This window comes from Hemicordylus capensis, chromosome 3 (assembly GCF_027244095.1).
Source record: "Hemicordylus capensis ecotype Gifberg chromosome 3, rHemCap1.1.pri, whole genome shotgun sequence".
Lineage (NCBI taxonomy): Eukaryota > Metazoa > Chordata > Lepidosauria > Squamata > Cordylidae > Hemicordylus > Hemicordylus capensis.
In genome coordinates, this window is record NC_069659.1 from 264047730 (window position 1) to 264061695 (window position 13966).

The 13966-nt window shown below is 42.3% G+C and overlaps 1 protein-coding gene across 15 annotated transcripts in view; it reads right to left on the bottom strand.

Moving 5' to 3' along the window:
* Nucleotides 1–13966, bottom strand: part of TACC2 (transforming acidic coiled-coil containing protein 2) — a 272500-nt gene that overhangs the window by 72329 nt on the left and 186205 nt on the right. For 13 of the 15 annotated variants that reach the window (XM_053309046.1, XM_053309047.1, XM_053309040.1 and 10 more), the window contains one exon: nt 7837–7985. In XM_053309046.1, the coding sequence (XP_053165021.1) occupies nt 7837–7985 (149 nt within the window). Of the gene's footprint in view, nt 1–7836; nt 7986–9529; nt 9649–13966 lie in introns of those variants that run through there. The other 2 variants (XM_053309051.1, XM_053309049.1) reach the window with 2 other exon arrangements.

Below are 13966 nucleotides of genomic sequence, written 5' to 3' on the forward strand. Positions count from 1 at the left end.
TCTCCTGATGATGTTGACATGGAGAAAAAGATTTGGGTGTCATCAGCATACTGATAACACCCTGCACCAAATCTCTTGATGATCTCTCCCAGCAGTTTCATGTAGATGTTAAACAACATCTGAGACAATATGAAGCCCTGAGGAACACCATACAAGAGTTCAAATTTTGAAGAACAGAACTCCAAGGGACACCATCTGGAACCTGCTCGAGCAGTAGGAGTGGAACCACTGCAAAGCAGTGCCTCTCACCCCCAACCCCCTCAGACACTCGAGAAGGATACTATGGTTGATAGTATCGAAAGCCCCTGAGAGGTCCAAAAGGACCAACAGAGTCACACTCTCTTTGTCAATTCCCAATTGGAGATCATCCATCAGGCCGACCAAGGCAGTCTCCATCCCATAGCCCACCCAAAAGGCAGTCTCAAACGGGTCTAGAAAATCAGTTTCCTCCAAGACTGTTTGGAGTTGGGAGGCCATCACCCTCTCAATTACCTTGCCCAGCCACAGGTCTATAGTTGCTTAACTCTGAGAGATCCAACACAGGCTTCTTCAACACAGGTCTAACAATTGCCTCCTTAAGGAAAGGAGGCATCCTGCCCTCCCTTAGAGAAGCATTTATGATCTCTACTAGGCCTTCTACAACTACTTCCCTGCCAGATAGTATAAGCCATGTTGGGCAAGGGCCAAGAGAACAGGTGGTAGGCCGCATCGCTCAAAGCAGCTTGTCCACATTCTCATGAATCACAAACTGGAACTGATCCAGCCTGACCACATAAGAGGAGTCTCTGGACACCTCCGATTCAGATACTGCAGTAATTGTGGGGTCTGAATCCAAGTCACCCCAAATACGAGATATTTTATTCACAAAAAAGCGCATTAATATCCACAAAAAATGCAGCGGGTAATAGATGGTTCCAAGTTCTGATTCAAGAGAGGAGGGGCACTTACTAGCCCTTGACAACCCTGAACAACTCTGTTGGATGTGAACTTGCCAACACAATACGGGCTGAATAGAATCTCTTCTTTGCTGCCCATATTGCCAGGGCATAGATCTTCAAATGTGCTCTATGTTGTAATCTGTTGGATTTGGGTTGAGTCTTCCTCCATTTGTGCTCCAGTCATCTACCTCGCCGCTTCGGCCCCTGTAGTTCTTCTTATAGTGCTCACATGTAAAATAAATAAATATGGTCTCCCATTCAAATGCAAACCAGGGCAGACCCCGCTTAGCAAAGGGGACAATTCATGCTTGCTACCACAACACCGGCTCTCCTCAACATGTTATTAGCAAGATACAAACAGTGAAGTATCTCATTTTGGAAGTATATTTATGGGCTGCATAACTGCAGTAAGAATGGATGTAGGGTCAATATACATATTTTATGAAAAGCTTCCAGAACTGTACACTTTTTTCCCTTGGGGGGGGGCGAGTTGAGAAAAAAAATCACGTTTGACTATTCTCATCTAAATAAAAATAGATGTGAACATAGAAAATCAGTTTGTCTGGCAGATATTTTATTCATAAAATAAAAAAACTAGGCTAGAACTGTTCTTTCTGACTTGTTAGATTTATAATCTGCAGCCCCAAAGAACACAACCTAGCAAGAGGTGGACCATGCAACTCTTCAAATCATGTGTCCCAGCACACATAAGTGTGAACCTATCTGGACATGGTCTAGAAATGCTGCTCAGTTTGGGCGTCCCATGAGGTACTCACTTAAAGTAATGAGTCTCTGGAGTGGCTCAAGGGAAATTATAACGCACTGCATTGGCATGTTCAAGAAATTACCTGCCAAGTTCCCAAGTTGGAAGCAATTAAAACGTTCAGAAAAATCATGACAATTCAGTCCTTACGGACCATAGCATATTAGAGTGCCGATGAAAAATTGCCATGTTATTAAAAAAAATTAGAACACATACCAGAAATCTCCTGCACATGGGAAGTTAGCACATCACCAAGATCTGTAGCCCAATCTTCTGTCTTACATGGTAACGTATGTGCAGTGGACTCGCCATGAGATTAAATCATTTTCTAAACACCACTACAAACTTTTCCTTCTTTAAAGTTTTAATTTTAACTTTTAATTAAACTTTTTTTAAAAAAATCACTGCAATTTTAAATGTGGTTTTAGCCGGGTTTTTTAACTTGTTTAACTTGACTGGTTTAACTTTATTAGCCTTTTATTTTACATTGTATCTATTTTATTAATGTTGTGAGCCACCCCAAGCAATAGTGTACTGGAGGGGTGGGGTATACATATTCTAAATAAATAAATAATAAATGAAATATCTGGTGCACTCTGGACACAATTGCCCATTTTGCATGGTGAGCCTGAATACACAAGCAGTTCACCACATGGAGAAAGAAAGGATGTGGAGTGATTTAAAGAAGCATTCCTGTGGTGGACTAAACATGTATGATTAATCCAGTTCTAGGTCTTGCTGCATTTTAGTTGTGTATTTTTCGGTAGGCACTGAGATCCTAAACAGACACTTTAGCAAGCAGACGATTCATAATTGTTCCTTGAGTTCTTGTTACCCAATTCATGCTTTCAGACATAGTTCTACGTTGCAAAATATAGAAACAGTAAGCTCAGAGTTAAAGTTATTCTGATAACAAAAGAACAAGTTTCTATTAAACCAAATGTTAATAAGAGGATGTGGTTTGATGCAAGGTTGATTTTCCCACTCTCCAAGGGTTATGTTTGGGATTTGCTCTTGTTACATGTTTTTTAATTAGAATGATTCTTGCCAGCTGAGCTGCTGTTCACTTCTCACACAATGAGCTCATTTTTGGACAATGATCAAGTTACTGTTAAAGAGACAGTAACAGCCATACTTGGTTGCAATGCTTTGATTTAAACTGGCAAGTCAGTACTAAGTAAAAGTAAAGTGTGCCATCAAGTCGATTTCAACTCCTGGCACCTGCAGAGCCCTGTGGTTTCGTTTGGTAGAATATAGGAGAGGTTTACCATTGCCTCCTCCCGCACAGTATGAGATGATGCCTTTCAGCATCTTCCTGTATCGCTGTTGCCCGATATAGTACCAGCGGGGAATCGAACCGGCAACCTTCTACTTGTTAGTCAAACATTTCCTGGCTGTGCCACTTAAGGTGGACCAGTACTAAGTATGTTTACTTAAAAGTAAGCACCTCTGAGTTCATTGGAGCTTATACCAGGAATACTTACTCTCAGGATTGCAACCTTGGTCTCCCTCACTGAGACTTGAATGGTTTCAATCAATTAAGTGTTCTGGGGAATGAGATATTCAGGTCATGAAATGCTAGCACTAGGTGGATTTTTTATAACTTTTTGCACTGGACTACTGTGGCTTACAGGACTGGGATTTACTGTGATACACCGAGGCTATTTGGAATAGTCACCATCACCTGCAAAACTTGAATCTGGAAGCATCCTTTAGCAAATTCAGTTCCACCAACTAGAAGGCCCCATTTTTATCCCGAATTCATTCAAAGCTTATTTGCCACCAGTACCTTTATGTTACAATAGGCTCACGGGTTTTTTTATTTTTTATTTTTGTAAAAAAGGATATAAACCCACCTCCCTACATTTGGGGGTGGGATGGAGTAATTCAGGATATTGGATATGCTTATGCTGAAATTTGGACCCAACTTTAAGAGAGCATGCACTGTGTGAGGAGGAGAGCTGGTCTGAGGAGGAGAGCTGGTCTTCTGGTAGCAATCATGAATTGCCCCCTTTGCTAAGCAGGGTATACCCTGATTTGCATTTAAACGGGAGACGACATGTGAGCACTGTAAAATATCCCCTTTAGGGGATGGGGCTGCTGTGAGAAGAATGCTGTAGGCTTGCATGCAGAAGGTTCCCTCCCTGGCATCTTGAAGATACGGGCTGAGAGAGACTCCTGCCTGTAACCCTGGAGAAGCAACTGACAGTCTGTGTAGACAATACTGAGCCAGATGTACCAATGGTCTGATTCTGTATATGGCAGCTTCCTATGTTCCTGTGGGGGGGGGCAATATTTTGTTAGAGATAACTTTGAGACACTACTATATGGGTCCTGCTACATGCATTAGGGGAAAGAGAAAAATTCTTGCAGAACCACCACTGCAGGAAGACTTGAGCAGCTGGACAATGCAGCTTTGTGGCTACAGAAGGCTTCTTTAGATCCTGCCCTTTTGACACCAGAAGTGAGTCAGAAATGAAAGGAATTTTGCCCTTTCACTTTGGAGCAGCCTCAACAAAGGGGTTTCACTATTTATGACATTTAACGGCAGAGGCTGGAGTTTTGCCATTACATTAAGAAACATATACATTTTACACAGTCTCCAGCAAGGATTTGCCATGCTACTGGTACTGTGCTTTGGCTACTTTCACAAACCACTAAGATCTGACCAGAACAAAGATCTTTTAGGGTGGAGTTCTTAACAAGCAAAAAAAAAAAAAAAAAGTGGGGGGGAGGAGTGCAATGTACAGTGTATAGTGCTCATTTAGAACTATCAGCAAGATTTTGATGTTAAATTTTCTAATGCCTTTTTGTGACAAGAGTCTGTTCCTATGGTTTCCTCTGGCCCCCAGTATGAAATGGACCTGCAGCCTCAGATAGCTGGTTCTTCTGGAACACAGGGTTGTTTTAGCATGCCCATGAGCTGTTTATGGGCTGCAGGTTGCATTAGCAAGACATCTGCAGTTTTTTCTTACATTCAATGCAACATGTCCACGCTCACAATTCTGAAGAAGTGTAGCTCAGCACACATCCCACAGATTCACACACTAATAAAGCCCCATGGCTTATCTTAAATCAGGATCTAGTAACTCTCACTGTAACCCAAGTTTCTAATTTCAATACTGGGTTTTAACCATCACTGACCTGTGTGATCTGTTTGCACCTTTCCACTAAGGATGTGCACAAATTGAGGTTCGTGCACAGGTTTGGCACCGCCAGGGGTGAGAGTGGGGCAGTGGTGAGCGGGATCCTTTAAAGAGGAGGAGAGCAGCAGGTCCTTACCTGCTCTCCACCTCCACATGCAGCTTCCTGCTGTGGCAGCGCTCCTCCCAAGAACCCACACGTGGAGTCAGCACACATGTGGCTCTCCTCCTTTTTAAAGATCCTGCACACACACACACACACACATACACACACACACCGGTGGCACCAAACACATTATTTTCCACCTTTAACCTTCCGTTTGTATACAATGTAGCACTCTTGTTTTTCACAGGACTGATAAATAATGGGGCATCATGAGAGCCGTGACTTTATCAGACCCCTTCGTGTTATATCGGACACTCCTGACATGATAATACTCAAGAGTAGATTTCAAGCCACTGTTTGGAAATTGCTGTTCTGTAGAGCCATTTCTGGTATCCAGGAACCAAGAGAGGCTTACCTGGAAATAGGAGGCACCTATAATATACGAATGTAAAGAATAGGGGTATTACGTCACTTGTGGACATAAAACATGAATAAATTGTGATTGACATGGAAAATGCAGGTTTTCTTTCAGAGCAGAATTCTCAAAATACAAAATAATTAACAAAGCACATTTCAACAACAATTTTTCCCACTGGCAAAAGGCATGTGGGAGAGGAGACAGGGAGTGTGGAAAAGTATAGAAAGAAAACAGGAAAGAACATGAACCATCAGTGGGTTCAGAGTGAATGACAGTCTGGATTTGTAATTAAAGCGTTTGCTTGCATTTGGTTTGCATGGACCAGTCATGACTAGCTGGCTGTTTTGATAACCTTCCTTAGGTTTTATAGGGAATATGGAGGCTTCATGACTAAAATCATAGCCATCCATGTCCTAAGCACCATCACGTTGTTTGCAACAGAGCTGCACTTGCACCAGACAGGCATTCAGCACTATTTTCCTGGTGATTTCTGTAGATATCACAAGAATATAGAGCTCAATATATTGAGCTAATTCCTCTCACACATAATATTAACTCTGCATTCACAGCTTGGTGGGTCAAGCTGGACATTCCAGAAGAGCTGACCCAGGTCTTCCTAAATTGGAAGAAACTTGAATAAAACCTAACAGCTTAATACTACTATTTGAGAAAAAAAGATCTGTTATAAGAAAAGATACAGAACTGACATCTTAGTCTCTCTCTGTTCTGTATATATGCATTATCATTGGTTACTGGTCCGTGTCCAGGCTAGATTCAAGGTGTTGGTCTTGACCTTTAAAGCCCTATTTTAGGGCTTGGGCCCGGGGTACCTGTCAAACTGTGATCACCCATATGAACCTGCCCGGGCCCTCCATTCAGCATCTCAGTCCTGCTCATGGCCCCACCACTAACAGAGATCCGGTGGGCAGGCACTAGAGATGGCCTTTTCGGTGGTGGTCCCTCAACTTTGGAATGCCCTTCTGGAAGAACTTCACCATGCTCACTCCCTTGGTGTTTTTAAGAAACAACTGAAGACAAATCTCTTTAGAGAAGCTTTTAAATATTTTGCTGCTGCTTTTATCTGCTAGGTTTCTTAGAGTTTAGCTTTTATTGATAACTTAATTTCAAAATTCTTAAAATTTGTCATTTTAGCCTGATCTGTTAATATGTTTTTTAAAGTTTGTTTTTAATTGTCCTATATTGTATCTGTTTTATTCATGTTGTGCCCTGAGCAGTAGTGCATTGGAGAGGCTGGGAATAAATATTTTAAATAAATAAATTATATTCCATTCCAACAGTGCATAGCTAGAGGTATGATGCATGAGTTACCAGCACAGACACATGGTGAGGGGCAAAAGGAGATGGAGGGAGAATGCTAAATCAACAGTGAAACCAGCAGTTGACACCCCCCACCCCCAACACAGAAAAGGGGTTTGAAGAGAGCAAAGACCAGAGTAAGAAGATATGAATAAGTGTGTTTTAAAATCCAGCTAGTTGTGTTGGGTATGCTGATTAATCCCTTTGCTTTACATTAGGGCTGTGTATACTTTTTCTTATTTCAGGCCTGTTCAAGTCCATCTGTGTTGACATCAGGATCCATATGAGTGTACCAATCAGTTTTGCTATTGGTAATGCTCTCAAATTTTAACCATTTCTCCACACCACCTATATCAGGAGCAACCAGAGCTTCAATGCTCAGACATCTCCTAATGGTAACCATTTTTAACTATATGGCACATGATGCAAAGTACTCTGAGACAGTGCAGATTTTTTAAAAAGGTTGAGTCCGCCACAGCTGCTCTTTACAGACACAAATTATAGATGTAAACGAACCTGTTCGGAGGCCCTTGTACGAGTCTCCAAACAATTTTGAACACCAGGAGGTTCAACGGGTTGGAAGGCGGAGATGGGACAACTTTAAGGGTCGGGGAGGGTCACCTAGTCCTCCCTCCACTTTCTCCCCACTGGCACTTGCTTGAAAACTGGTCCGGCGGAGCGGCAGCATACCTCCCTGCTGCCCCGTCCACTCTTTGGACCAAAAGTAGGCGGAAGTAGCTCTTGCGCATGCACATTGCACTCGGATGCGTGCACGACATGTGCGCCAGCTACTTCTGCCTACTTCTGGTCCAAAGAGTGGAGGGGGAAGCAGGGAGGTATGCTGCTGCCCCACCAGACCGGTTTTCAAGCAAGCACCAGTGGGGGGGAAAGGGGAGATAGAATGGGTGCACTCTCCCCCACCCTTAAAGTTGTCCCACCCCCGACTTCGAACAGGCCCCCGCCAGTTCCATGCACATCCCTAATTTGTACACACAGGGCAAGAGGACATGATTTAATGTGACAATCTAGTTTGTCCCTGAGTGTGCCATCCATTCTGTCCCAGTGAAATCAAACTGAAGAGAAATGTAAATATTTCATGTGACCTTCCATGCACGCCCTAAAGTTCCCAACCCATTCACTCTACTTGTTACCTGTGTCCTCTGAAGGAAGCGGAGGTCTTATTTCCTGTTCTTCTATGTCAAAAACTGCAACTTCAGGTGGCAGCTGTGGTAGTGGAGGTGCAGCCTTTACAGGAGTTGTAGATTCTGGTGTCTCAAATGCTTCTTCAGAGTCTGAACTCCTAAGCAAAATAAAACAACAGGTGTAACTTTAAAAGATGACTTTTGAAAAAGGGGCAGAGACAAGCAGACCAAACAAAATGATACTTCTAAAATGCAGAGCTTTCCTGTGTCAGGCGGCCAGGATGCCCCTGCATTTCTCAGAGATACAGAATGACTGCAGAGCTTCTTTTGCAGCATGATTTCTGGAGCAGAATATCATGTTCACAGATGCACCCTGAAGAAATCTTGACGCTGCTTAAGATTTCAAGGCATCACAAAACCTAACATGCACTCAGGGAAAAGTAAACACTGACTGGGGGGGGGGGAAGCCTGCCTTTTCAATTTAAAGGAGGCTTGAGCACTAACTAAAAAATGATGGTAATGGGACCTTTCAGTGGGATGTTGGAATTTTCCTTTGCACAAGAAAAAACAAACCAAATAAGGAAATTCTTATGAGAGTTTTACAACACTCTCAAGTTCTGAATCAATCTACCTGGATATGCAGCTGAGTGAGAGTTCATACAAAACAAGAGAACACACACACTGTGAGCAGTGTTGCATGCTACCCAGCCCCTTCAAAGGTGGGAATCATTTCGGGAGGAAGGGCAGTTTCATTTGCTACACCACCCTCCATGTTTCAGAACAGATGTGCTATCTTTAATTTCTGGTCACTCAGAGGTTATACACATTAATATCTATTGTTCTTGGTTAATCAGCCTATGTACTTTTCTTAGGTATTCATGCCAAGTGCACAAATTCCTAGTTTTTATAAAGTGGGGAAGGGGTGCCTTGTCATAACATATTGATATTGTTATATAGTTTTGATTACAATCACAGCAAATGTTATTACATATATACAGCTATTTCACAACAATGTTTTGAAAAGTGTATCTTTGGGCCTTCTTAAATTTCTCCTCCGTCACAACACTGAAACCTCATGTGCTCCCCAAATGAGATGGTACCCCTACTCCCTTCAGATTTATTTGCTTTTCAGTACAGTTTAATTTTCATTCTGAAAACCAGGGTGTACTGTTTACCAGAAGCACACTTCCACCATATACAGTACATTACCCCATACTTATTTTTAAAGAAAATAAGAAGAAACCAGAAGGAATATAACAGCAAAATAAACAAAACCAGAGTATGCAAGGCAGAACTAAAACATAGGAAATGCAAGATGGATGGAACTAAGACATCATTTAAAGAAGAAGAAGAGAGAAAGAGAGAGATGAGAGGTTAAATGCGGTGGAGGATTACAAATATCTACAAAGACAATGCTGAAGTAAGCAGACTACCATTTGAGGATACAGTCTCTCTAGAGTTTAAAATTTATGGGAGGTTTGTTTTCTTCAACAAACTGAAATGGAACACACCAGAGTAAAACAACAAAACAAAAAAATTAAAATCAAATCAAATACAATCCAAGCAAACAATGTCGCAATACTGTTGCCTTGAAAATTACTTAGCAAGCATTCCAGCTGGTCAAATGGCAGCTTTTCCTTCTGGTCTTTAAAAAAATGAATTTAATGGTGTGATAGTTTCCTAAATGACAAGACTGACTTGCCTATTTCCAGTGATTCGCTGCATGGCTAGGAGACTGTAGTCTCCGCTGCTTCTTACAGCTGTCCACATCCAACGCGCCCACTGCATGGGGGACAAAATTTGCCATGAGGTGAAAGCCATTTCCTCCTGAGAAAGCACTCTAGAAGCTGTCCAGACGCCGGGTGGAAGACGAAGGGCTTCCCTGACTTCACCAGACTCAAAGAAAAACAAGGTCCTTGCAAGTAACCAATTGCTGGATTCACAAGAGGGGCTCTCTGTTAAGCAGTGAAGTGCAAGTGCTGGATTTGCATTCCTATTACATTTGCGTAAATCTCTCTGTGTGTGTGCAAAGCCTGTGTGGGCTGTGGTGAAAAGCCCCCAGTGTTGCTCTTGACAGCTCAAGTTGTTTGACAGACCGGATTCCCTCCTGTTATCTCTGTAGAATGCCAATGAGTTTTCCTGGCGATTTTGTCGGATAGCATGCAGCTGCCTGGAACCTGCCATTCTGTCCAGAACTATTTGACTATTGCTACACCTGTACAAATCCAAAAGGTTTCTAGTAAATACTGCTTCCTAATTCTTTTTTCAGCCAAGCTCGTTGTGAATAAAGTTACTGCCAGCCTAGAAAACACACAAATGTACACAAAGGCTTTCAACTGAGCAGCTCTAGCTCCCTATTATTATTGCTTCCCAAAACATGTTCTTTGTTTCCAGGTTCAAGCGAATTTGTGCAGCATGCAAAGGCATAGGTTGCAGCTTTTACTGTTATTCTTCCTCCTAACCTGGGCCCACCCCCAACTTCCCAATACATTAAGGCTTTGAATCAGTGTGAACAAAGAGCTGCTGTAAAAGAAAAATAATAATAAAGCCACAGTACAAAGAGCGCTTGCCGGGACCTTTCAACCTTTTGAAATATCATGATGAAAACATTGTATATTATGGCTTGATTGGGTCAAACCAAGCCCCCTGCCCCCACCATCATTCAGAAAAAGCAGTAGTTCTATTGAAACAGCAAAAACATAGATTGCTGTCTTCAACCATGTTTTTAAAATAAGAGCTTAACCCGTTCAACCGAGTGCATCCTTTGTTAGGCTGCTTTGTACATTACCTGGTAGTAAACATGTGCTCACCAGTCAATCATCCTGTTTGAAGTTCAAAAACCAATATTCTTATCTCACTTTTTATTTTACCTCCAGTCTTTTCCAGACTGCCTTTTTAGGAAGTTACAGACTACACCAGAGGTTCTCAAACTTGGATCCGCAAATGTTAGAATACAACTCCCATCATCCACAGACACAATAGTCAGAGGCCATTCAATTGCAGGGGTTTGAGAATCCCTGACCTACATGAACCTAGCAGCCAGGGATCCTGCTCTTACTGCTTGCTGAGAGGATATTTCCTGAAACCAAGCAAGGAAACAAGAGATGCATACATCACATTTTTCTGGACGCTAAAAGCTAGAGGCTGCTCAAGTCCTGCTATGCTGCCTCATCATGGCGTGTGTTCCTGGGAGGAATGGGCAAAGTACATTGGGAGACAAACTCCCAGTAGAGTCACCAAAGGCGCAAAGGTCATCCCAGCTACCCAGCTAAAGCAAGCGGGCACCTATATTGGGCAGCAGCGATATAGGAAGGATGGTCACTTTAATGACAATGACAAAGGCATCATATTGCACGGGAGAAGGCAATGGAAAACCACTCCTGTATTTTACTAAGAAAACTACATGGAAAGACAAAATAGAATGATTGTCAATGTAGTGCGGGATGATAGGCCCCTCAGGTCGGATGTTGCTCAACATGCTAGTGAGGCAGAGCTGAGGATCTCTCAGAGTACCGATGGTGTTTATGACAGGGTTAGGCTAAAGCCTTTTGGATGTCTAGTGGCCAATGCTGCCATTCAGGAAAAGAAAACCTGAAGCTACAAAGACCGAATTACAATGGGAAAGTAGAATGTAAGAAGCATGAATATGGAAAAGCTCAACGCAGTGAAAGATGAAATGAATCAACTACAGATCAACATCTTGGGCATCAGCAAGTTAAAATGGACTGGAACTGAACACTTTAGGTCAGATCATACCGTTTACTACTCAGGACACAAAAATCAAAGAAGGAACTGTGTTGCTTTCATAGTCAGGAAGGATATCGCAATCACAGTACTTGGGTACAATGTGGTCAGTGACCAACTCATATAAATTAGATTTTGCAGACAACCCTTTAACATGACATTTTTTTCAAGTCTATGCCCCAATGACAGATGCAGAAGAAGAGGAAGTTGATGTGTTTTACGGTTAAGTTCAGTTTTAAATTGACAGAACAAGCAAGCAAGATGTGATGCTGGTGGTTGAAGACTGGAATGACAACGTTGGAAATTGTAAGGAGGAAAACACAGTCAGACTGTATGGCCTAGGAAACATAAATGAAGCATGAGAATGACTTATTAGTTTCTACCAATCCAATGATCTCTTCATTGCTAACACATTCTTCAAACAACCGAAGCAGCACCTATGCACATGGACATCACCAGAAGGAGTACACAGAAATCAAACTGATTACATTATTGGTGCAAGAAGGTGGAAGAGCTTGGTCATAACAGCAAAAACATGTCTGGGGGCCGATTGCGGAACAGATCATGAACTGCTCCTGTACAAGTTCAAAGTCAAGCTAAAGTGGAAAAACAAAGCTATCCAGCTTCCACGACATGATCTTGAGAATGTACCCACAATTTTCAAGGAGAACATCAGGAACTGCTTTGAAGTTCTGAAGCTCATTGATAGAGAACCAGAGGAACTGTGGAATGAAATCAAAGAAGTTGTTAAGGACAAATGTGGAAAGAGACTGCCAAAGACCAAGAAACAGAAGAAAGCGAAATGGATGTCAGAACAGATGGTGGAAATTGCCAAGAAGAGGAGAGAAGCCAAAGTTAAGATAGATAAAGACCTCAGGAAGGAACTCAGTAGGGAATTTCAGAAAGCTGAACATCTGTAAAGACCTTGAAGATGGAAATAGACATGGAAAAACAAGGAAAGTTTTCCAAAAGATCTCTGAACTCAGAAGGAGATTCCAACCTCGAATTGGTATGTTAAGGGATGCCAAAACGACAGATAGTAACTGATTCAGAGAAGATCAAACACAGATGGTAGGAGTACACTGAAAATCTGTACAGCAGGGACGTCAATAGCCAAGATACTCTGGAAAATATTCTCTACTTGCAAGAACCTTTAGTAGGGGAAGATGAAGTTAGATCAGAACTCTGGACATTACCAAGTCAGAAGGCTATAGGAACTAATGGAATAACTACAGAAATATGGCAGGCATCAGAAGAAAAATCAGTCAAGGCTCTAACCAAATGATACCAGCAAATCTGGAGAACAGCACAGTGGCCAACAGATTGGAAGAGGTCAGTCTACATACCCATACCGAAGAACATAGGAACATAGGAAGCTGCCACATACTGAGTCAGACCACTGGTCTATCTAGCTCAGTATTGTCTTCACAGACTGGCAGCAGCTTCTCCAAGGTTGCAGGGCAGGTATCTCTCTTAGCCCTATCTTGGAGAAGCCAGGGAGGGAACTTGGAACCTTCTGCTCTTCCCAGAGCGGCTCCACCCCCAAGGGGAATATCTTAAAGTGCTCACACATCAAGTCTCCCATTCATATGCAACCAGGGTGGAATCTGCTTAGCTAAGGGGACAAGTCATGCTACCAGAAGACCAGCTCTCCTCATGAAGGAGACCTAACAGATTGCGCAAACCATCGCACAATATCCTTAATTTCACATGCTAGCAAAATAATGCTCAGGATCATTCAATGTAGATTAGAGCCCTACATGGAAAGGGAAATGTCGGATGTTCAAGCTGGTTTCAGAAAAAGCCAAGGAACAAGAGACACAATTGCTGATGCACACTGGATAATTAAGAAAGCCAAACAATACCAAAAAGAAATCAATATGTGCTTTATTGACTACAGAAAAGCCTTCGATTGCATTGGCCATGTCAAGTTGTGGAATAGTCTTAGGAAAATGGGCATCTCAGAACATCTCATTGTTCTCATGAGAAACCTATACACAGGGCAGGAAGCCACAGTCCAGATGGAACATGGTGAAACAGACTGGTTCCAGGTGAGGGAGGAGAGCTGGTCTTGTGGTAGCCAACATGAATTGTTCCTTTGGTAAGCAGGGTCCACCCTGGATGTATATTAATGGGAGACTACATGTGAGCACTGTAAGATATTTCCCTCAGGGGATGGAGCCGCTCTGGGAAGAGCAGAAGGTTCCAGATCAGCAAATGCGTAAGACAAAGCTGTATACTTTCTCCTTATTTATTCAGCTTATATGCTGAACATATACTGAGAGAATCTGGATTGGAAGAAGATTAGTGAGGTTTTAAAGTTTGAGGAAGAAACAGCAATAACCTGCACTACGCTGACACCACTCTGACAGCTGATAATGCATCTGCATTATGC